The sequence below is a fragment of the Pecten maximus genome, chromosome 7, assembly GCF_902652985.1.
Source record: "Pecten maximus chromosome 7, xPecMax1.1, whole genome shotgun sequence".
Taxonomy (NCBI): Eukaryota; Metazoa; Mollusca; class Bivalvia; order Pectinida; family Pectinidae; genus Pecten; species Pecten maximus.
In genome coordinates, this window is record NC_047021.1 from 20,192,745 (window position 1) to 20,218,161 (window position 25,417).

General features: G+C 37.5%; 2 protein-coding genes and 1 long non-coding RNA gene across 3 annotated transcripts; 1 reads left to right on the forward strand and 2 right to left on the reverse strand.

Moving 5' to 3' along the window:
* Positions 1 to 4,915: 4,915 nt before the first annotated feature.
* Positions 4,916 to 7,527, reverse strand: LOC117331847. The gene is made up of 2 exons (XR_004533674.1): positions 6,002 to 7,527; positions 4,916 to 5,954 (listed from the first exon to the last, which is right to left on the reverse strand). It is a non-coding gene; the product is annotated as an uncharacterized LOC117331847 (long non-coding RNA).
* Positions 7,528 to 7,736: 209 nt separating this feature from the next.
* On the reverse strand, positions 7,737 to 14,744 carry LOC117331844 (WD repeat-containing protein 82-like). The gene is made up of 9 exons (XM_033890797.1): positions 14,524 to 14,744; positions 13,585 to 13,682; positions 13,350 to 13,416; positions 13,006 to 13,105; positions 12,594 to 12,710; positions 11,567 to 11,722; positions 11,121 to 11,190; positions 9,379 to 9,521; positions 7,737 to 9,068 (listed from the first exon to the last, which is right to left on the reverse strand). The coding sequence occupies exons 1-9, from the start codon at positions 14,742 to 14,744 to the stop codon at positions 9,039 to 9,041; spliced, it is 1,002 nt and encodes a 333-aa protein (XP_033746688.1). The 3' UTR covers positions 7,737 to 9,038.
* A 227-nt stretch (positions 14,745 to 14,971) lies between these two features.
* On the forward strand, positions 14,972 to 21,647 carry LOC117331850 (glycerate kinase-like). The gene is made up of 5 exons (XM_033890799.1): positions 14,972 to 15,076; positions 16,261 to 16,773; positions 18,856 to 19,007; positions 19,455 to 19,630; positions 19,857 to 21,647. The coding sequence occupies exons 1-5, from the start codon at positions 15,072 to 15,074 to the stop codon at positions 20,784 to 20,786; spliced, it is 1,776 nt and encodes a 591-aa protein (XP_033746690.1). The 5' UTR covers positions 14,972 to 15,071; the 3' UTR covers positions 20,787 to 21,647.
* Positions 21,648 to 25,417: the final 3,770 nt, after the last annotated feature.

The following is a 25,417-nucleotide window of genomic DNA, read 5'->3' on the forward strand; positions in this document are numbered from 1 at the left end:
TTTGGCCGGTTTGTAAAGTTTCTGATTGTTGAGAATCTGCTTTTATATCATTACATGTACAATATATAATTATAATATAGTTGTGTTATATACATGTAATTAATGTATACACACAAATCATCAGACCAAATTTTATCTGTGTTTTATCAAGTTGTGAAACAATGTTTATTGTATAAATTCTATAATGTATATAACTATCGCAGGTGGTTATGGGTTTATCATGAATTTTTGTGATATGTCGTCATCTTCCATTTTTGATGAGATATGAATATAAATGTAGTTATTATGGTAACTGGTGTTTATATTTAGTAGTTAGCTGAAATTAAGTTTTGCTTTAACGGACATTGGTGTCTATGATTAGTAATTAAATCTCCCATCACTGTAAACTGATATCTAGTGTTAATATAACAGACTGAGGAGGCAACAGTTACCCTTGGACATTGCTCCCTAGTGGTGTCATGGTAAAGAGTTGGTGTATCTAGTAGGATACAACAATTACCCTTGGACATTGCTCCCGAGTGGTGTCATGGTAAAGAGTTGGTGTATCTAGTAGGATACAACAATTACCCTTGGACATTGCTCCCTAGTGGTGTTATGGTAAAGAGTTGGTGTATCTAGTAGGATACAACAGTTACCCTTGGACATTGCTCCCTAGTGGTGTTATGGTAAAGAGTTGGTGTATCTAGTAGGATACAACAATTACCCTTGGACATTGCTCCCTAGTGGTGTCATGGTTAAGAGTTGGTATATCTAGTAGGATACAACAATTACCCTTGGACATTGATCCCTAGTGGTGTTATGGTTAAGATTTGGTGTACAGTCTAGTAGGATACAACAATTACCCTTGGACATTGATCCCTAGTGGTGTCATGGTAAAGAGTTGGTGTATCTAGTAGGATACAACAATTACCCTTGGACATTACTCCCTAGTGGTGTGATGGTAAAGAGTTGGTGTATCTAGTAGGATACAACAATTACCCTTGGACATTGCTCCCTAGTGGTGTCATGGTAAAGAGTTGGTGTATCTAGTAGGATACAACAGTTACCCTTGGACATTACTCCCTAGTGGTGACATGGTAAAGAGTTGGTGTATCTAGTAGGATACAACAGTTACCCTTGGACATTGCTCCCTAGTGATGTCATGGTAAAGAGTTGGTGTATCTAGTAGGATACAACAATTACCCTTGGACATTGATCCCTAGTGGTGTCATGGTAAAGAGTTGGTGTATCTAGTAGGATACAACAATTACCCTTGGACATTACTCCCTAGTGGTGTAATGGTAAAGAGTTGGTGTATCTAGGATACAACAATTACCCTTGGACATTGCTCCCTAGTGGTGTCATGGTAAAGAGTTGGTGTATCTAGTAGGATACAACAATTACCCTTGGACATTGCTCCCTAGTGTTGTCATGGTAAAGAGTTGGTGTATCTAGTAGGATACAACAATTACCCTTGGACATTGCTCCCTAGTGTTGTAATGGTAAAGAGTTGGTGTATCTAGTAGGATACAACAATTACCCTTGGACATTGCTCCCTAGTGGTGTCATGGTAAAGAGTTGTTGTATCTAGTAGGATACAACAATTACCCTTGGACATTGCTCCCTAGTGGTGTCATGGTAAAGAGTTGGTGTATCTAGTAGGATACAACAGTTACCCTTGGACATTACTCCCTAGTGGTGACATGGTAAAGAGTTGGTGTATCTAGTAGGATACAACAATTACCCTTGGACATTGCTCCCTAGTGGTGTTATGGTAAAAAGTTAGTGTATCTAGTAGGATACAACAATTACCCTTGGACATTGCTCCCTAGTGGTGTTATGGTAAAGAGTTGGTGTATCTAGTAGGATACAACAATTACCCTTGGACATTGATCCCTAGTTGTGTCATGGTAAAGAGTTGGTGTATCTAGTAGGATACAACAATTACCCTTGGACATTGCTCCCTAGTGGTGTTATGGTAAAGAGTTGGTGTATCTAGTAGGATACAACAATTACCCTTGGACATTGCTCCCTAGTGGTGTTATGGTAAAGAGTTGGTGTATCTAGTAGGATACAACAATTACCCTTGGACATTACTCCCTAGTGGTGTCATGGTAAAGAGTTGGTGTATCTAGTAGGCTACACTGCTAGGCTGTCTCTGTGTTGTCTAATATGGCATGTATGTTCAAAGAAACAGAATCAAAGATCACGTTTAATTCCCCTTATGTATTATTCATTTGGAGCAGGTATCAGGTAAATGAGGATTTGAAGAATGTAGCATTCTCGAAGACAGCATATGTACAGATTTTTGTTTTTGAAAGTTTTTGCTGATTAAGCAATTATGATGTAAACTGTGTGATTGCATTATATGCAATAAATGACTGGGTAAATAAGAGTATTAGAAGAGCATGGTTTGTGTGGAAAGTGCTCAGATCAGGCTATGGCGCGTCATATGTTGTTTAAGTAGACCAAAGTATAGCACTGTGATTTACAGCGGTATGCCTATGTTAAGTTGCTTGATTTTCAGTTGGGAGTAAATTTATGCATTCCTGGCATGTGCCAAATGGGAAGCCTGACTGAACAGTGGGGTATGGTAACAAGCAGGTATTCTATATAATGTAATATTAAGAGTGATTTGACTCAAGATCACCTTATACCATGTCACAATGTTGTCATTGATCATGACCTGCCCCCGACCTGTTGCTACACCTCTGTGTTTATCCTTTTCGTGATACTGACAAGCTATCAATAGATTGACAATTATATGTCAAGTGCTGGGATATATATACTTTAATACATACTAATCTTATATTGCAATATTGTAAATTGAATACATTTTATATAGTTACAACCTTTACAGTTAGTGTATGGTGCAAGATTACTGAAAGTGCTGTATATGCTCTAGAAAGTCTGTTATATCATTGATTAAAACATGGAAATGGATCCGAAATGGTTTAGTTTTTATTTAAGATCAATGAATATAGTGCGACAACTTCTCAGTCATCAAAAGTGACAGAAAAATTTTAAAGCAATATTCGATATTGTACACTGGAATGTTATGAAACTGCTGACCACAGGGTGACTATATTAACACCACGGCTGATCCCAGGGGGATTATATTAACACCACTGCTGACCACAGGGTGACTATATTAACACCACTGCTGACCACAGGGTGACTATATTAACACCACGGCTGACCACAGGGTGACTATATTAACACCACGGCTGATCCCAGGGGGATTATATTAACACAACTGCTGACCACAGGGTGACTATATTAACACCACTGCTGACCACAGGGTGACTATATTAACACCACCGCTGACCACAGGGTGACTATATTAACACAACTGCTGACCACAGGGTGACTATATTAACACCACTGCTGACCACAGGGTGACTATATTAACACCACCGCTGACCACAGGGTGACTATACTAACACCACTGCTGACCACAAGGGGACTATATTAACACCACTGCTGACCACAGGGTGACTATATTAACACCACTGCTGACCACAGGGTGACTATATTAACACAACTGCTGACCACAGGGTGACTATATTAACACTGCTGACAACAGGGTGACTATATTAACACCACCGCTGACCACAGGGGGATTATATTAACACAACTGCTGACCACAGGGTGACTATATTAACACCACTGCTGACCACAGGGTGACTATATTAACACCACTGCTGACCACAGGGTGACTATATTAACACCACCGCTGACCACAGGGTGACTATATTAACACCACTGCTGACCACAGGGTGACTATATTAACACCACTGCTGACCACAGGGTGACTATATTAACACAACTGCTGACCACAGGGTGACTATATTAACACCACCGCTGACCACAGGGTGACTATATTAACACAACTGCTGACCACAGGGTGACTATATTAACAACACTGCTGACAACAGGGTGACTATATTAACACCACCGCTGACCACAGGGGGATTATATTAACACAACTGCTGACCACAGGGTGACTATATTAACAACACTGCTGACAACAGGGTGACTATATTAACACCACCGCTGACCACAGGGGGATTATATTAACACAACTGCTGACCACAGGGTGACTATATTAACACAACTGCTGACCACAGGGTGACTATATTAACACAACTGCTGACCACAGGGTGACTATATTAACACAACTGCTGACCACAGATTGACTATATTAACACCACAGGGTGACTATATTAACACCCCAGGGTGACTATATTAACACCACCGCTGACCACAGGGTGACTATATATATATATCAACACCACCGCTGACCACAGGGTGACTATATTAACACCACCGCTGACCACAGGGCGACTATATATATCAACACCACCGCTGACCACAGGGTGACTATATTAACACCACTACTCCACAGGGTGACTATATTAACACCACCGCTGACCACAGGGTGACTATATTAACACCACCGCTGACCACAGGGTGACTATATTAACACCACCGCTGACCACAGGGTGACTATATTAACACCACTGCTGACCATGTGCACAGGGGGACTATATTAACACCACCGCTGACCACAGGGTGACTAAATATATTAACACCACTGCTGGCCCAAAGGGGACAATATTAACACTAACTCCTTCGAATAAGCAAGCTAGAACCACGTTTTAATCTTTTTGAATTCAACCAATGGAATTTAACCGACACTTTTTCTGGAAAGATCTTGGGGAAAGTGTTCTAACTAAAGTTATAATTTTGGTTGTTTTGCTAGATTTCAGGACAGTTGCATGAATTCAACAACAAATTGCAAATGAACAATATTCAGCTCAAACTAGATTTATCCAATCGGTATCCAGTGTCTGTATTAACCTTGATTTCAAGTTCTGGCAAGTATATCCGAGACCAATGTCTGGTTATTGTATAGAGTCAAGGAACACCTATATATATTTGTGTTTCAGTTTTATTTCACCACATACAGTACACTAGCTATAGTATATCTTGTATTGGGTTTACTCATGTCTCACGAACTCTCAAACTTCCATTCATTCAAAATATTCAATAGAATATCAAAGACAGTATAAAAATCTTTTACAACAGAACATGCACATTATGATATTTTGATGAATTCTACCTAATATACTCACAAACACATCATAAACTGTACAACGCACACTATCAAATAAATGAATCTCAATAAAGTAACATTGATGACAGGACTTCTTCATTACTCATAAAATTATCTATCATACTTTTCAAACTAGATGGGAGAGATGCAACTTTGGTCTTGACTTTGATGAACATGATGAAAAACATGATCAACCTCCATTTCCTTTATCCACTTCTGTTTAATAACCAGAAAATTTAAATACTGATTACAGATAGTTGAAATTTTCTAGTTTTAAACCTTATTATGATCGTTGTATCGCAAATTGAACACAATATACATCTATTAATAGAATCCCTAAAATAACAGGAGTACATCCAATCCTATACATATACAAACAAGGGTCAGGGGAAAAAAAGTAAAAAGTAACATGTATATATCCAAGCATTCAGGATAACTGTGCTTCAATCCTAACATTATAATACGCCCCTCCTCTCCCCGAGACAATATTAAGTCTAAACAATAGCAGATACCTTTGATCCTGATGCTATCATATGTGTCATGATCAAATGAATGAATAAGTATACGTACTTGCAGAATATTATTGAAGAAATATCTTAACAGTAACACAACTATTAATTCAGTATTTTGTTCTCAATACTGTAGGGATACTATTAATTCAGTATTTTGTTCTCAATACTGTAGGGATAGTGTATCACTTGTACTTAAATGATAATTTGAGTCAATGAGCTAGCACTGAATGTCGTTTTAGCAAAAAAAGTACTTATAAGGACAACAAACAAAACAATCTTCTATTGAACAGTTTGTACTGCCATCTCTCAAAGTGTTGACACTAGCACTTTGTCTAATCATTACTCTGTCTAATGACTGTATATAGGTACATTAATCACTGTACATAGTAACCTGTCCAATGACTGTACATAGTAACCTGTCCAATGACTGTACATAGTAACCTGTCCAATGACTGTACATAGTACCCTGTCCACGGACTGTACATAGTAACCTGTCCAATGACTGTACATAGTAACCTGTCCAATGACTGTACATAGTAACCTGTCCAATGACTGTACATAGTAACCTGTCCAATGACTGTACATAGTACCCTGTCCACTGACTGTACACAGTAACCTGCCCACTGACTACACAGTACCATGTCAAATGACTGTACATAGCACCCTGTCAAATAACTGTACATAGTTCCCTGTCAAATGACTGTACATAGTAACCTGTCCAATGACTGTACATAGTAACCTGTCCAATGACTGTACATAGTTCCCTGTCAAATGACTGTACATAGTAACCTGTCCAATGACTGTACATAGTAACCTGTCCAATGACTGTACACAGTAACCTGTCAAATGACTGTACATAGTAACCTGTCCAATGACTGTACATAGTAACCTGTCCAATGACTGTACATAGTAACCTGTCCAATGACTGTACATAGTACCCTGTCCACTGACTCTACACAGTAACCTGCCCACTGACTGTACATAGTAACCTGTCCAATGACTGTACATAGTACCCTGTCAAATGACTGTACATAGTATTCTGCCCACTGACTGTACATAGTAACCTGTCCAATGACTGTACATAGTACCCTGTCAAATGACCGTACATAGCACCCTGTCAAATGACTGTACATAGTTCCCTGTCAAAAGACTGTACATAGTAACCTGTCCAATGAATGTACATAGTACCCTGTCAAATGTCTGTTCACAGTAACCTGTCCAATGACTGTACATAGTACCCTGTCAAATGACTGTACATAGTATTCTGCCCAATGACTGTACATAGTAACCTGTCCAATGACTGTACATAGTATTCTGCCCAATGACTGTACATAGTACCCTGTCAAATGACTGTTCACAGTAACCTGTCAAATGACTGCATACAGTACTCTGTCCAATTACTGCACACAGCACCCTGTCCAATTACTGCACACAGTACCCTGTCCAATTACTGCACACAGTACCCTGTCCAATTACTGCACACAGTACCCTGTCCAATAACTAGAGTACTCTGTTTAATCACTGTGTACCATAGTATGTCCAATCAGTGTACACAGTACTCTGATGACTCAATGTACACAGTACACTGTTAACTCACTGTGTGTACTCTGATGACTCACAGTACACCGATGACTCACTATACACAGTACTCTGATGACTCACTGTACACAGTACTCTGATGACTCACTGTACACATTACTCTGATGACTCACTGTACACAGTACTCTGATGACTCACTGTACACAGTACTCTGATGACTCAGTTGTACACAGTATTCTGATGACTCACAGTACACGGATGACTCACTGTACACTGATGACTCAGTTGTACACAGTACTCTGACCAATCACTATACACAGTATTCTGATGATTCAGTTGTACACAGTACTCTGATGACTCACTACACAGTACACTGTTAACTCACAGTACACCGATGACTCACTATACACAGTATTCTGATGACTCAGTTGTACACAGTACTCTGATGACTCACAGTACACGGATGACTCCCTGTACACAGATGACTCACTGTACACAGTACTCTGATGACTCACTGTACACAGTACTCTGATGACTCACTGTACACAGTACACTGATGACTCACTGTACACAGTACTCTGATGACTCAGTTGTACACAGTATTCTGATGACTCACAGTACACCGATGACTCAGTTGTACACAGTACTCTGCCCAATCACTATACACAGTACACTGATGACTCAGTTGTACACAGTACTCTGATGACTCACAGTACACGGATGACTCCCTGTACACAGATGACTCACTGTACACAGTACTCTGATGACTCACTGTACACAGTACTCTGATGACTCACTGTACACAGTACTCTGATGACTCACTGTACACAGTACACTGATGACTCACTGTACACAGTACTCTGATGACTCAGTTGTACACAGTATTCTGATGACTCACAGTACACCGATGACTCAGTTGTACACAGTACTCTGCCCAATCACTATACACAGTACTCTGATGACTCACAGTACACGGATGACTCACTTTACACAGTACTCTGATGACTCACTGTACACAGTACACTGATGACTCAGTTGTACACAGTACTCTGATGACTCAGTTGTACACAGTACTCTGATGACTCAGTTGTACACAGTACTCTGATGACTCACTGTACACAGTACACTGATGACTCACTGTACACAGTACTCTGATGACTCACTGTACACAGTACTCTGATGACTCAGTTGTACACAGTACACTGATGACTCAGTTGTACACAGTACTCTGATGACTCACTGTACACAGTACTCTGATGACTCACTGTACACAGTACTCTGATGACTCACTGTACACTGATGACTCACTGTACACAGTACTCTGATGACTCACTGTACACAGTACTCTGATGACTCACTGTACACTGATGACTCACTGTACACAGTACTCTGATGACTCACTGTACACAGTACTCTGTCAAATCACTGTACACTGATGACTCACTGTACACAGTACTCTGATGACTCACTGTACACAGTACTCTGATGACTCACTGTACACTGATGACTCACTGTACACAGTACTCTGATGACTCAGTTGTACACAGTACTCTGATGACTCACTTTACACAGTACACGGATGACTCCCTGTACACAGTACTCTGATGACTCACTGTACACCGATGACTCAGTTGTACACAGTACTCTGCCCAATCACTATACACAGTACACTGATGACTCACTGTACACAGTACTCTGACCAATCACTGTACACAATTCTTTGTTAAATTTACTGTACATCCTGATTTTACACCAGTATCCTGTCCAATGCACATCAGTATATGTAACCTGTACATTGTTAATCACAGTTTGATTTGTCCTTGCCCTCCTGACCTGGAGTAACCACACATTTAAAATATTTCAATGTATCTAATGTTCTGTAATCACACTCAGTCATCAATGTAGGGGAGCCAGAAAGCCTAAAACACAAAATAAACAAAATCATTTACACAAGAAACTATTTAAAATTTGTCATTGCATGTCATTCAATACAAAAGAAAGACAATACATTCAGCAATATTACACGAGATTTTTTTTCATCAAGATAAGGCTTTCCCTCATTTTGGGGAGAAAATAAGCGAATTGGGAATGAAATATGCAGGAACAAACTGCAAATTTTGGGAAAAAATTGGCTGAAATTTAAAGTAATTTCAACAGGGAAAAGGGCCCAATATAAAAGCTCTTATTATGACATTGACATTCCACAGAACATCCTGAACACAAACTTACCATGTTCGTGCAGGCTGTTGCCAACATCATGTATTTGGGGTTGAACTGCACACATTGAACTGGCCCTGGGTGATCACAGTTGAGCACGGACACCCTCACCCCGGTGTCTGTATTCCAGATATGTATCCTACCATCAGTAGAACCTGTAACAAACAGCAATGCAAGATATTAACTTTTTCAGCCAGATGCAAGCAAATTGGAAATAACTGCTGTTATAACAGTTTATAATATGACTGATTTTCCCCCCTTATCTGATTGGCCAATTCTAAACGTTCTCACTTCGCTCAAATATTATATCAACCCCAAATCTGTGCTACAGGGTGTTATAACAATCCAACAACTGGAGTTTGTACCCAAATATAGTAACAAGGGACTTTTCCACAATCAGTGTTGACAAAAATGTATGCTTACATATACATGTATGTGCTCTCAGATAGAGTTTAGTAGACTGAATTCGTAAATATTGTTACATTTACATTTTGTTGAATTTTAAGCAATAATGAATAACAAAGTTTAAATTCATTGCTGATTTTGTCTTATTTACTGTCATTTCTCCAGTCCATCACTATTATCTATGACATGTATTGAGAATTGTTCTGTAATGTTAAAATGTTGCAGTTTTGTCATATAATAAAGCAGTTATCGACCTGTTTTCAGGTGAATACAATGATTTATCAACCCTCGAAAATGATATTTCCTTTGATCTTCGGCCTCGGGAATACCATTTTCTGGGGTTGATAACTCATTGTATTCACCTGAAATCAGGTTGATAATCATATGTCCACGTTTTGCTTATAGCCTTCTGATTGTTAAGATTATTTGTTGCAAATGAAGAAGTGTGACAATTATAATCTCCATGACAATATCTACCAAGTTTTATAAATTGGCCACAAGTAAGAAGAATCAAGAGTAGAAATCCAAGATAGCTAACAGCAAATTATCTTACTCACAATTGACCAAGAGCAACTTACATATAGTTAAGAAGTATTGAGCATATGGTATTTCCTAGAGATGGAAACAACAAACTGAAAGTCTAAGGGTTAAGGTTGCTTTTCTGACCAGTCTAATTTTAACATGCACAACAATCCAAGGTTGTTGCTTATTAAGTATCTTGTTCTTCTATTATATAATTACTTCAACAACAAACCAAGGAAAACCTACCAAGGTATCTATAAAATTTCAGCAAGATCCATTCATTACTCTCTCTGCAAAAACAGCCTAACAAATGGAATTTTTATGTATGTACATCCAGTACTTTCTTAAATACAACACCAACAAGCTTTAAATTTCACATGTTCAACAAAGCTGTCTTTGCTCATCTTTTTTTTTTCAATCGATCACAAAACTGACCATGCAAAACTAGCTCCAAAGGGAACCTACATATGTTTTTGAGAAAGATCCATCCAGATTTACTTATTGATAGTGATAAAAAAAATAATCTATAAAGACAGATAATAGATGAAGGGCGATTGATCAGCCTACCATCTGATGATGGCAGAGTATAGGTGGCAACGACAATGATGATGGTTGGTTCATAAAGATAGATAAGTATAATTCAAATCTTCATAAAATTTACCAATACATGTATTGTAAAGAGAATGAAAGAGGAACTAAATAGATGGAAACAATTGATGATATATTTAATATAATGTTCTGTGTGTTTCATTGTTGATTCTGTTTTTCCTGATGGTGAAACCCCACATAAAGACATCACCAGTTTTAATATTAATGTTAAAACATACCACACATTGCAAACTGAGAATCTGGGCTGAAGGATGCCTCCAGTGGAATTCCTTTGTTGTTCTGGAACCCCTGTCATAGAGACAACATGGTATGCAATATAGGTATTAAACTTAAAGAATATTATTCTATATGAAACTTGATGAAAAAAAAAATTTTTCAGGAAAAGTACAATTAAAGTTTTAAATCTAATCTATATTTGAATATCTTTTAATGTATCCTTTTAAAATTGTGATAAATTTTGCAATATAATGTAATGCAGATGTAGCTCTAACTTGTACACAAAGGTATTGCAATTTTACTTTAAGATAAATATCTTATATTTTTTTTAAAGAGGAATTAATATAATAGTCCATATTAAAATGGGAATGGGTGAATTACCAACTCCAATTACATCAACTAGAAAGCCTTTCCTTTATAAACAGCAAGTTCCTTAATAACAACAAACCATGAATGTCTGAAGGGGTGTCCCCTGGAATGCATCAATCAGTCTGAGGATTTGTCCATTTGTAGAGATGAGGATAAGTTTACCATCTGGACTAAACTTCATCCCTGTCCAGTCACAGCCACGGTCTTGTGACAATTTGAAATGAGTAAAAGGACCCTGCAAAAAAACATCATCTTTAGATATCAAAGGGTGTAAATTTATTAAACATAAACAAGATCAAGGAAAACTCCATAGCTATTTAAGCAGTCAATACAGACAATCTTTTACAGATCTTTGTCCCTTTAAACTGATTGAACTTGCATAGTTTCAGCAGACCTGATTTGTAGAACAGAACGTGTTTCATTGTCTAAATATGTACATTGTATTTAGTAAAAATATACATGCAAGTCTCATTCAAATCCTTTACTCCATGGAAATTTGACAAAGGATTCTAGAAATTTAAAATGTTGACATCTATAGATTTTAATGATACAATTGAAAATGACCCAATATTCCAAAATGCAGATACATTGCTGGAAGTTTCTTCAAATGATACTTAACAATTTAACAGAAATGTACAAAGTGACTGCTATACTACTTGTACACATTGCAATGCTTACTGAAGTGTTTCAGATTGTCACATACACATGGATTTTTCTATACAGAACATTTTTTTTCTGAGAACTTTTCTATCAAGTGTTCACATAGAAGATTCCTTTAGTGTGAGCCCTCAAAGAAACAAAATAGTAATGGACATTGGTGATGTCATAAAGAATACACAAGAAATGCAAAATATACAAATAATGAAGCAGCCGTATGGTTAAGACATTTTCAGTGAAAGACAAACAAAGAGATAGACATCTCCCAACAAACATAACACAGTTATGCATGTTTCTTAGTGATAAATCATGCAAGCTCATTAATATGCATTTCTGTTTCAACCACTCATTTTCGAAATTGAGTTTTAATCCCTGAATTATGCAAAGGTAGGGTCAAACTCCTCATCCATGTTCAAAGATTATCCGAGTATGGATGCCTTAAAAATTACCTTGTCAAAGGATCTCAAATCATACAACTTGACAACCTCTGAATTGATCCCTGCTGCGAAGATGAGGCCATCGGGATCAAATGCAGCTACTGGACGACCAGGCAAATGCATCAATCCCTGGTCATGTAAAGAAATTATTACATGAGTAAAATAAAGTAAAACAGAAGAAATTCAGAATATTTCCCATACATTTTCAACGATTCATTATCCATAGAACAAAATATACTCTGTTAAGCAGAAACCTTAAAATGTTAAATTTCATTTGACCAAAGAAATTAAAATGTACTGCTAAAGCCAATAGTAATATTCCTTTTCCAACCAAAAACAAACTCTTATTAAGAAAGCAACACAAGAAGCATATGGTCTAACATAATACTTTGATTTGTTTTGACAAATTTTGAAAATGTTTCACCTGGCAGTTCTGTGATCGCAGGTCCCACAGCCGTATCGTTTTGTCCAGGGATCCAGATAAGAAAGAGTCATTGATTGGTGACATATTCAAGGTCACTACCCTGATAACGAACAAATTTGAGTGAAGAAAAAAACATACATGTACAGTGTATATAGAAACATTTCCAGAATTTTGAGATATTTTACCTTTTATTGAGTTTGAAATAGCAAAGACTTGAAAAAATGCTATGTCATTTTCGTAATTAGAGCTTTTAATTTATAAAAAAAAACAAGATTCATGTAAAACATTTGTAGGAAATCTCAAGAGAAAAAAAAACATATTTAGAGAATGAAGTGAACACTTACTTTTTGGTATGCCCAGGGAAGTACCGTATATACTTGTTGTCATGGAGGGACAAATATCGTATGGTATCTGAAATACGTATATTTTCATTTCAGTGTCATTCAAAATTAAAACACTTTTATTGTAATTTATTATTTTTAAGAGATTCACTCCCACTCCTGCAGATGAATCACCATCAATGATCTCACTCATTGCAGTCTGAACAAAACATTTTGACGACAAAGAAGCATTTCTTACCATCCACTTTTGTTGAGCTGTGGAGGGCAGTGTTAACAGCATGGGTGTAGCAAATCAGATCAACTCCATATTTCTTACTGTTCAGTGTCCTCTTTGGTCTAGTTAAATAAATAAAAAGAACTGAAAATGTATTTAACTTTCATATTTAAACATTTTGAAAAAGTAGCATGACAAAATTGAAATGTTTGTATTACCTATCAATAAGTAAATGGGTTTGAAAAATGAAGGAACATGCTTTTGAGTACATATAAAATAATATTTGTGAGCATATTGTTTAGTTTTGATCAATCATGAGAAATTATATGCAAATTAATAAAATGCCATACTATGATACTTGACCATAACTTATCAAGTAATCAAATCTGGGAAGATTGTCTAAAAAGAAAGGCTCTGCAATTAAATGGCTCTCTCCTCATCACAAAGTAAAACTGGGAATCTATTACATACTAATAGATATTGTTTTAGTTTGAATAGCAAAACCAAATATTTAAAACTTTTGATATTTTAGAGGCTGCATTAATTTTCAAAATTGAAACCATTGAAACTTTCTGAGGGTGTTCCAAATCAGTTTTGCACACAAAAATCAAGTGCACAGCAGTGAACACAATGGCATATATTGCAGTAGTCCTAGTGATCATATAATAGATGTCTACATGTGCTCTAGACACAGCTCTGCACTTTGTGTAACATGTCTCATCAGCACATTACACAAGCAAGCGGCCACAATTCATTTACACCGGATACGTCGTAGGTACCAATAATGATTATAGCACAAAAGACTGTGCCAATTCACCTTTTTTTAAAATAAACCCTCGGGGCTCGGATATTGGTCTCTTTTATCATTCGACAATTTTATGTCTGAATATTGAATTTTCTGCTTTGGGGAAGAGGGAGAAAACAACCCCGCCAAAATTATCCACGCATGGACATCACACTTACGTTCCATTCTGACAATCGTAAATTACAATTGAATCATCGTCACTGCTTGAAATAAGTGTTTCGCCATTAGCTGAATAGTCTAAACTTGTAATTCTATCTGTGTTTTCTCTAAATATTTTAGCAACGCGAAAATTCTGAACGACTGAATCTGTGAGTTTCATGTTTGCCGGTTCTCTCATTTCAACTCGTTTTGATATTTTATTGATGGCGTCTAAACGCATTCACTGCGAGCCTAGTATTAATGTAAAATTACAATGTACAAAACAAATATATTTTTGTAGTATTTGATACACATATACAATTGTACAGTAATGTATATATATATTGCCTAAATTCACATATTATTAAAAATAACATATTTTATTTATATATTTTATAACCTAACTTATATAGTCGTTCATATTTGGTTCAAAGGTGCACATCTTTCACGTTGTGCTGAACAGTACGCCACCTATCGCAAGAAATATAAACTATATTTTGACGATAGATAGGGCCCTAGCAGACGAAAATATTGTTATCTTCTGTCAGGACAACAAACGGCCAGTGCTATGTGGTAAGTTCAGAGTCCGATTGCAATAAGAGATACATTCAAAGTATATCTAAAAGAAGACAGCACGTCTTGAGCGTAAGAACCTGTTGAAGCAAATCGTTCCAAAATCTCATTCGTTGTTTGCATAAATTTTTGACCCAATATTAACTTCATAGTGTACTGTACTGTAGTAAACATACAATCCACCTGGTGATCATAAATTCAGTCATATCCATTTCCCATTTCAGTTGACCTCAGTGAAAAGATTGAAATTAGGTCAAATACATGTACATAGTTGCCACACACAGAAAACTTGACAAATTGAGAATGCTTTAATTTAAGGAAGCATATCAGACTGAACTGATCTTATATGGACTAATGAGGGCTGTACACAGAAGGCCTACAATTCCAAACAGTGGTTTCTGGTTTGCACAACTGATATGGACAGATTCAGCTATAATTTTAATATTATAACGTATCCTTATAAGACTAATGTATTTGGGGAGTGTAACAGAAAGCTGTCTGTGTGTATTATGCATATTCCCTATTAAAATACTGTGTAGATCTAACAGAGTGCATGATTAATTAAATTTAAATCACTGGCAGTGTTTTTCCTGGTCAACTAGTTAGAGAAATGGCCAGATGGTTGAAATTGTGAAATTTTTGTATGCAGTTACGATCAGGAATTGGAAAAATTTTCATGTGAAGTGTTGGAAATTGGAAAAAAAACAGAACAGAAGACATTGTAGAAACCATCCTGACACTGCAGAGGTGGGGGTATACATTCCTTCCATACTCCTGCACATGGGTTCAGTAGTGCCTTTGACTATAGCCTAAATATTTTCAAATATCACAGTAAAATGTGTGTTTGGCAAGGGGCTGATACATCATGCAGCTAATTGACTATTATTGTAGAAGTGTTCAAATTGATGTATGAGAAATTCACACTCTAATACCGGTTAAGACAATTTTTTAATTATTGTTTAATTATTTATAATTAGTTATTCACTGTCTCATACTATCATTTTCTTACAGCTTCAAATGGGATGTTAGTCTGATTTCATTTGTATATACTCATAATATTCTTAGATGAATAGTACAATTCTACAGATGTGCAATTAACTTCACAAATATCAGCTTTTTGGCCATATATCAAAAACTAAAATATCATGATGTATTTATATGATTTTATTTTTTTTGCATTTCAGGAGACCTGTGTTCAGGTGCTGCTCACACTTTCCTTCCAGGTTGACTCCTTCAGGACTGCAGCACAGCCTGCTGAATAGGGTATCATATTTGACCACTTCGCGTAGCAAAGAATATGCATTGAAAGGCTTCTTTGCTGTGAAAATAAGAAACTCTCGACAATTTACAACTGACAAGAATCTAGACATGGAATTCAAAGAAAGTTCAAGCAATCTTTTGAGTGAAGTAACTGATCTTCAAAGAACTCACATTAGAGAAATTTTTGAAAGCTCTGTTGATGCAGTCATGCCAAGGAAAATGATGGAAAGAGTTTTAGAATTGTCTAAGGATGGTGAGACACTTACAGTAGAAGGTAGAGAGTATAGATTACATAAGAATTTGAATGTGGTTGGATTTGGGAAGGCAGTAATGGGGATGGCCAGGTGTGTTGACGACCTGCTAAGACCACATATCATAAAAGGGGCCATCAGTGTCCCATTTGGATGCCGTGAGCTTCTTAGCAGTGCAGGCAAGAGGTAACTTCTTGAGTAATTGATATTTGAATTTCCCTTTTAATACACATTTAACCCATTTGTTTGTCATGTTATTGTGCCTATCAGTCTGAAATTAACTTATTTAGAAGTGTGACTTGAACTTCAGATGAGATTCATTTCCAATTAGCTGTTATGTTTTTGAATACATGTACATGTATATATATAAGATTTGCTGCCCTAATTCCTTGACAACTTTGTGTAGCAGCTCACTTCGTTTAAATATTTCTAGGGATAAAGAAACTTAATAACATGTAGAAAACATAAAATAGAGATATAAGTTTTTAGTTTCTGAAAGGTTTTGGAGCCCATTTCACAATCAATTTTTTTTCTTATTTAAGCCAATTTTCCACACATAGCAACTACTCCTGAACACTTCCTTCCTAATTCACCAATTTTCTTCCCAAAACGACAGAGAATGACAACATGGTAACAAAATGGCAATTTTTACTCAAAATTGATAGAATTAGGGCAAAATACAAACAAAAAGATGTAGATTTGCATGGAGACTATTGAAAAAAATTAATTAAGCCAAATAAGACCAGGTGTTCTGGAAGAGTAAACGTCTTCTGCTCCATCGACAACACCTGCCAGAAATCTGAGTAAAATCTGGTGAAGTCAACAACACCCACCATAAATTTAGGTCAAATCTGGTTAAGTCACATTCTCAAAATGAGAATTAGAATGGCAACACAATGGAACTATTATAGTCATATCAACAAGTATTGAACATGCCTGACTTCGTATCACACAAGGAAATAGAATTTTTAGCCCTCCATCATTAGATGGTGGGCTATTCAAATCGCCCTGCGTCCGTGGTCCTTCTGTCTGTCCCGTCCGTCCGTAAACAATTCTTGTTATCGCTATTTCTCTGAAAGTATTAAATGTATCTTTCTCAAATTTCATATGTAGGTTTCCCTCGGTGCCTAGTTATGCATATTGCATTTTGAGACCAATCTGAAAACAATATGGCCGACAGGCAGCCATCTTGAATTTTGACAATTGAAGTTTGTTATCGCTATTTCTCAGAAAGTAGTCAAAGTACTGAAGGGATCTTTCTCAAATTTCATATGTAGGTTCCCCTTGGTCTCTAGTTATGCATATTGCATTTTGGAACCATTCTGAAAATACATCCGACAGGCAGCAATCTTGGATTTTGACAATTGATGTTTGTTATCGCTATATAACAGAATGTACTGAAGGAATCTTTCTCAAATTTCATATGTAGGTTCCCCTTGGTCCCTTTTATTGAATTTTGGGACCAATCTGAAAACAACATGGCCAACAGACAGTCATTATCGCTAAATCTCAAATTTCATATATGGGTTCCCCTTGTTTGAAAAGTACTGGTGAGATGTTTCTCAATTTACACAGATTAGTAAGAGGAAGGGAAAAATAGAGAGAAGATCAATCTGACATGGAACCTATAAAAATCATTCAAGGGAGGGCGCCACGATCTCTCTGGGATCTCTTGTTAATAATATAATGCATCCCCAAGGTCTTTATCAACCTGCATCTCTCGAAACATTATGTTGCTATGTAATTTTTCCATCAGTAATCTCTCACAGAATTTGTGATAATGGAAAAAAGTCACCTAATATCAAATCATGGCATATTTTTTTTGTAAACACTGTATGAAGGGGAAGCAGGAATGTTATTTTCTAGAAATAGAATATCAACAATTACGAAATTGAAATCATCATGTTTATCATACAGCTTAGTTGTAAGCTGTCACTGCTTGTTATCATAAATAGTAAGTAAAGATCAAGGTAAGCAGCTTAAGCTGATGTTGAAGAGTCCGTAGTTTCATTGATTTCAAGTTATAAAGGGTATATCTGGTAGTCATGGTCAATTAATATTTTGATAAGAATCATCAATATAAAACAAAATGGCCCTCCTTAAACAAGGGAAATTGACAAGATACCTAAATTTAATTGAAGGTCTCTTTGAAAGTCACATAAATAAAAGCTTCCTACAAAATCTCTATATGGTCTACAGAACAGTAAATGATACAGGTCCATTTGGCCTTTTGTATAGTATACATGTATATTGGTGACATGATTACAGTGATCAGTTGCTGGAACCTGACAGTAAGATCACTGTGTATGAAGGTGCCAAGAATAATCTACCTGACAAGGAAGCCCATCAAGCTGCCATGGCTATTTGGGATCTGGTGAAGGATTCTACGAAAAATGATATTCTCCTGGTTTTGGTATCAGGTAGGATGTTTTTACCATGTTTTTCTAACCTTTATGAGTATTATTTGGTGGCAGGAATTGTGATGATTAAAGAGGTGGGAGGGATTTCAACCAATTTTGTAGTGAAAGTTTTTTTTAACTTGTATCAAGTTAATATTGTAATATCAGAATAAATTTTGATTGCTTCATGATAAAATTTTTATGAAAAATGAAGTAGACTGTACGTACCACAGTATTTATAGGCTTAATTAACCTATAATAAGTCATTTGATCACAAGACAAGCCATCAATCTCATTGGACATAGCATGTTTTACCATGATTCATGTGGCAAAGTGTCTTGTTTATAGATTAGAGTTGTTTTTAACTGAAATCCAGTAACTTGTATAAAAGTTTTCCATTGTATACACAGTACAGTGGCAATATAAAAATTTAGTTTGAGAAACATTTAACAAAAGCTCAATTTATAGGAGGGGGATCAGCACTCCTGCCCCTGCCTCAACCCCCTATTACTTTGGAGGAGAGTGCTGAGCTTACTAACATTTTGTCAACTCACGGGGCAACCATCAATGACCTCAATATTGTTCGTAAACAAACAGAGGTCCTTAAAGGTGGAGGACTTGCAAGGGATGCCAAGCCCTGTGAGGTAGGATGATCCAACTAACTACATTATAGTTTATCTGTTAACTAAAGCCAATTATCAGCTATTAATGTTTTATATTGCATTGAAACGCCTGTAATGTAAGTAATACAAGCTTATTTGGCACGGTAAGGTTTGCATCTAGTAGTTGCTGATTATCTACTTATTTATATCAAAACCGTTGGGAGATCTATTTGGTTATAAAATGTTTTTTGAAACTTGTGTGTTTCAGGTTATCTGTCTAATTTTATCAGATGTTATCGGAGATAAGATGGATATTATTAGCAGTGGACCGACTGTGCATGATCCCAGCTCCCCACACATCTGCCTTGATATCTTTCGACGTCTTGGTGTAGATCAACTCATTCCAAAATCAGTGACTCATACACTGATGAAGAAAATGAGTGAAGAAAGGTACAAAAAAAATCCCAGTGACATTGGTACTCCAACAATGGAAGCAAATCTACAGGAGTATGCTCATGTTCAGAATATTATAGTGGGAAGTAATGTCATTGCTACAGAGACTGCTCACAGAACTGCTATCAGGCAGGGCTATGTCTCCACCATTCTCAGTTCTCAACTAGATGGGGAGGCAAGGTCTGTTGGTGCTATGTTTGCAAAGCTGGCAAAGTATATGACTTTGTGTTTTGGATATCTGCGTTCTGATGTTGGTTCGGAGGAACTAACCAAGGCAGAATTGGAACTTTGTACACATTTGCCCAAAAAGGTTTTGAAACAGATGGCTGCGGTAAGTGATGAAGCACATAATGTAGGGAAGAGTGTGTGTATAGTAGCTGGAGGGGAAACAGTGGTGAATGTGACGGGAAAAGGAAAAGGGGGTCGCAATCAGGAGATGGCAGTAGCCTGTGCCATGGAACTTAACAAGATCATGCCCGCTAAATTAGTGGAAGCTTACCAGGTGACATTCCTCAGTTGTGGTACTGATGGTCAGGATGGCCCCACAACGGCTGCAGGCGCCACTGTTGACATACAGTTTGTCCAACAATGTCAAGAATCTGGTTATAATGTGAAGAAATATCTTGATGATAATAACACTTTCAGTCTTCTAGAGGCAGTGAACAGCGGTAAAAATCTACTGAACACTGGTATAACAGGCACAAATGTCATGGATATACAGTTACTGCTCATTAATGCAATATAATGTATGACTCTACAGTACCTACTTTTACTGAGTACAGTTGTCTAGCAATGAGAGGCATTTGGATGCCAGTGAATAGCTTTGCTTGTCTAAAATTCCCGTCATCATTATTGTTTTCACTGGTGACAGTTTGAATTTCAAAGCACCCTTCGACCAAGTTCCGTGGTTCATCCATCCGTCTGTCCCTAAAGAATCCTTGTTATTTCTTGATGAAATATTGGAAGGATATTTCTCAAACTTAATATGTACATGTATTTTCCTCTTGGTCACTAGTTGTGACCATTTATGAATTTTGAGTCTAATTGGGGAGAACAAAATGGCAGACAAATAGCCATCTTAGATTTTGACAGTTTGACTATCACTATTTTTTGTGAAGTACTATAGGGATATTTCACAAACTTAATATACATATAGGTTTTCCTTAGTCTGGAGTTAAGCCCTTTCAATTTTGTGTCTGATTGTGAAAACCAAATGGTCTATAGGTGGCAATCTTGGATTTTGATATACAAAATCTTCTGTCGCTATTTCATGAAAAGAACTGGAAGGATATTACTCAAACTTCATATGTAAGTTTCCCTTGGTCTTGGTTGTGGCCATTCAATTTTAAATGTGATCAGGAAAACAAAATGGCCAAGTTGGCTATCTTGGATTTTGACAGTTGAAGTTTGTTATTGCTATTTCATGAGAAGTATTTGAAGGATATTTTGCAAACTTAATACTGTATATGTGTGTAACAGGAGAGGGGAAAATGTAGCGGCCCGACCGGGTCTCGAACCCGGGACCTCCGGACACTAGCCGGATGCTCTACCAATTGAGCTACCTGGTCACCGATGATCGACCCAGTCTAGTCCCGCTACACACCTCCCTCCTTTTTTCAAGTCTTCGCCCTCAAAGACAAACGAGACCCTTATACCACAACCGTGGGTATTTTAGTTGGGCGCCAATTTTGTAACAGGAGAGGGGAAAATGTAGCGGCCCGACCGGGGTATGAACCCGGGACCTCCGGACACTAGCCGGATGCTCTACCAATTGAGCTACCTGGTCACCGATGATCGACCCAGTCCAGTCCCGCTACATGTGTATATGATTGAGTCTGGTTGTGAAAACAAAATGGTCCCTGGACAATAAGGGGGCCATCTTGGATTTTGATATGCAATATTTTTTATTACTATTGTGAAAATTTCTGGAAGATATTAAACTTCATATGTAAGTTCCCCTTGTGGCCGTTTAACTTTTAATCTGATCAGGGGGAAAAATTGCTGACAGTCAGCCATCATGGATTTTGACAGTGGAAGTTTGTTATCACTTTTTTTGGAGAAGTTCTGAAACTATAAAAGAGGAAAAGGAGATAGAAAAAAAGTAGAGAAAAGATCTGTCTTACATAGAACCAGTAAAAATCATTCAGTGGTGGGCACCAAGACCTCTATCTGAGTGTTGCATTTATAATTGATAGATTTTGTGCATACCAGCGCAATAAACCTACAAACATATAATGAGTGAAATCAGACTCAAAGGTTTGTATTCAAATTTAAACAGAATCTGTAAACAAGAGTGATAAATGTCCAGTACACACAAGTACCTGTCTGGAGTATATATATATGGAACTTTTCATATTGCAATTATCGTAAAGAGGCTAATTGTTAATAGGTCCGAAGGTATTCAAGAAAATCTTGTCACATTGTCATAAATCTTTCATTCATACTGACTTTCATCAAACATTTTCATCAAACAAGTTAATTGAAATACGCAATATATTGAGTGTTCATTTGCAATTGAATATCAAAATATCAGACATTTCCCATTTTAGATGAACACACCAGACTTTTGTCAGGGTTTGATGATTACACGATGCAAAATTTTAATTTTATATTTGAAGAAACGCACTCTATCAGTACTTGTGAATTGTTTTTCTTCTGTCCCTGTGTGAGTAACCTTAATATGTAGTGACTGTGTTATAACACAAAAAATGTTTAATTATTCTACTTACCTACTTGTACTGTGTATTTGTTTATTGTAAATATATGCATTATTATTATGCATGGTATCCATCATTCAGATTGTATTCACATTAGATTATGAAAAATATGTAGTAAATGTTTGTTTTTATATATTAAAACATACATATGTATTTATTTAATTTAAAAATAATGTTTAATTTGATTCTTAATTTTAAGATTTTTACTTTTTTTATTATACAAAGTGGTGCTAATTGCCAAGGTTAAGTTTGATACATATAAAATTGCATGAAATAAATAAATGCTGATATGAAGTAACGGAGGTCTGTTATTAATCAAATTATGGTGTGACCTAGCTGCTTGGCACATTGTATATTGAATGGCCAAGTGAGCTTATGCCATGTTGGGGGATCAGTCGTCTAGCTTCCAGTCGGCCGTCGCCTATCTGGCGTCAATTTTTTCATTTAAATAATTTCTTCTATTTCATCAAGAGTTCTAGAGTCATGATATTTGGCGGATAGGTGTCTTGGACGAGGCCTGAGAAAATTTGCGAAAAATCTTTACCTCAACCAATATTCAAAGTCACAGATCTAGAAGGCCTAGAAGCATGATATTTGGCTGATATATTTTTCTTTAGGTTCCTAGGATGACATTCAACAAATTTTTAGCTCACCTGGTCCGAAGGACCAAGGTGAGCTTATGCCATACCGTTGCATCCGTCGTCCGTCGTCCGTCCGTCCGTCGACAATTGACTTCTTCTTCATAACCACAGATCAGAATTTGACCAAATTTGGTCAGAAGCATCCCTATGGGTAGGGGACTCAGAATTGTACAAATGATGGGGCTGACCCCCTGGGGGCCTCTGGGGCGGGGCCAAAAGGGGTCATTTTTGCGCTATTGATATTAATGACTTCTTCTCTGAAACCAAGCAATGGCTATCACTCATATTTGCCTGGTAGCATCACTATGGGGTGGGGATTCAAAATTGTACAAATGATGGGGCTGACCCCCCAGGGGCATGAGGGGCGGGGCCAAATGTGGTCAATCTGGCTTTATTGATATAAAGGACTTCTTCTCTGAAACCAAGCAATAGCGATCACTCATATTTGCCTGGTAGCATCATGATGGGGTGGGGATTCAAAATTGTACAAATGGTGGGGCTGACCCCCCCAGGGGCCTGAGGGGTGGGGCCGAATGTGGTCAATTTGGCTATATTGATATAAACGACTTCTTCTCTGAAACCGAGCAATGCCTGTCACTCATATTTGCCTGGTAGCATCACTATGGGGTTTGGATTCAAATTGTACAAATGATGGGACTGACCCCCCGAGGGCCTGAGGGGCGGGGCCAAATGTGGTCAATCGGGTTATATTCATATAATTGACTTCTTCTCTGGAACCAAACAATGGATATCTCTCATATATGCCTGGTAGCATCACCTTGGGGTAGGAATTTGAAATTGTACAAATGACGGGGCTGACCCCATGGGGTCTGAGGGGCGGGGCCAAAAGGGGTCAGTTTTACAGAATTGATATAAACGACTTCTGCTCTGAAACTAAGCAATCGATATTGCTCATATTTACCTGGTAGCATCCCTATGGAGTGGGGATTCAAAATTGTACAAATGATGGGGCTGACCCCCCAGGGGCATGAGGGGTGGGGCCAAATGTTGTCAATCTGGCTTTATTGATATAAACGACTTCTTCTCTGAAACCAAGCAATGGCTATCGCTCATTTGCCTGGTAGCATCACTATTGGGTGGGGTTTAAAAATTGTACAAATGATGGAGCTGACCCCCCAGGGGCCTGAGGGGCTGGGCCAAATGTGGTCAATTGGGCTATATTGATATTAGCGACTTCTTCTCTGGAACCAAACAATGGATATCTCTCATATTTGCCTGGTAGCATCACCTTGGGGTAGGAATTTGAAATTGTACAAATGACGGGTCTGACCCCCTGGGGTCTGAGGGGCAGGGTCAAAAGGGGTCAGTTTTACATAATTGATATAAACGACTTCTGCTCTGAAACTAAGCAATGGATATCGCTCATATTTACCTGGTAGCATCCCTATGGAGTGGGGATTCAAAATTGTACAAATGATGGGGCTGACCCCCCAGGGGCATGAGGGGCGGGGCCAAATGTGGTCAATCTGGCTTTATTGATATAAAGGACTTCTTCTCTGAAACCAAGCAATGGATATTGCTCATATTTGCCTGGTAGCATCACTATTGGGTGGGCATTCAAAATTGTACAAATGGTAAGGCTGACCCCCTGGGGGCCTGAGGGGCGGGGCAAAGAGGGGTCAATTTGGCTGAATTGATATGAACAACTTCTTCTCTGAAACTAAGCAAGGGATATCTCTCATATTTGCCTGGTAGCATCCTTTTGGGTAGGGATTCAAAATTTTATAAAGGAAGGAACTGACCCCCCCCCCCCTTTCCCCCCCTCCCGGGGTGCAGAAGGGTCAATTCGTTTAAACAACTTCTTTTCTGAAACTAAGCAATGGATATCACTCAAATTTGGGTGGTAGCATCCCTATGGGGTTGTGCCAAAAGTTAATTTCATTTCATGGATTAATGCATTTTTTGGCATAAAAACCTCACATACCCATATGAAATGCCTATGATATATTGATATAGCAATACCAGTGACAAATATACTTAATCATCATTCTTGTTTC

Bases quoted from the DNA above. Each gene is read 5' to 3' on its own strand.
- LOC117331844 (XM_033890797.1), bottom strand. From the start codon at position 14,744: ATGCGTTTAGACGCCATCAATAAAATATCAAAACGAGTTGAAATGAGA. The intron at 13,106-13,349 runs GTAAGTGTTCAC...GTTCGTTATCAG, and splicing joins TTCCCTGGGCATACCAAAAA to GGTAGTGACCTTGAATATGT. The intron at 9,069-9,378 runs GTAAGTTTGTGT...TTTGTGTTTTAG, and splicing joins CAACAGCCTGCACGAACATG to GCTTTCTGGCTCCCCTACAT.
- LOC117331850 (XM_033890799.1), top strand. The intron at 19,008-19,454 runs GTAGGATGTTTT...CTCAATTTATAG, and splicing joins TCTCCTGGTTTTGGTATCAG to GAGGGGGATCAGCACTCCTG. The intron at 19,631-19,856 runs GTAGGATGATCC...TGTGTGTTTCAG, and splicing joins GGGATGCCAAGCCCTGTGAG to GTTATCTGTCTAATTTTATC.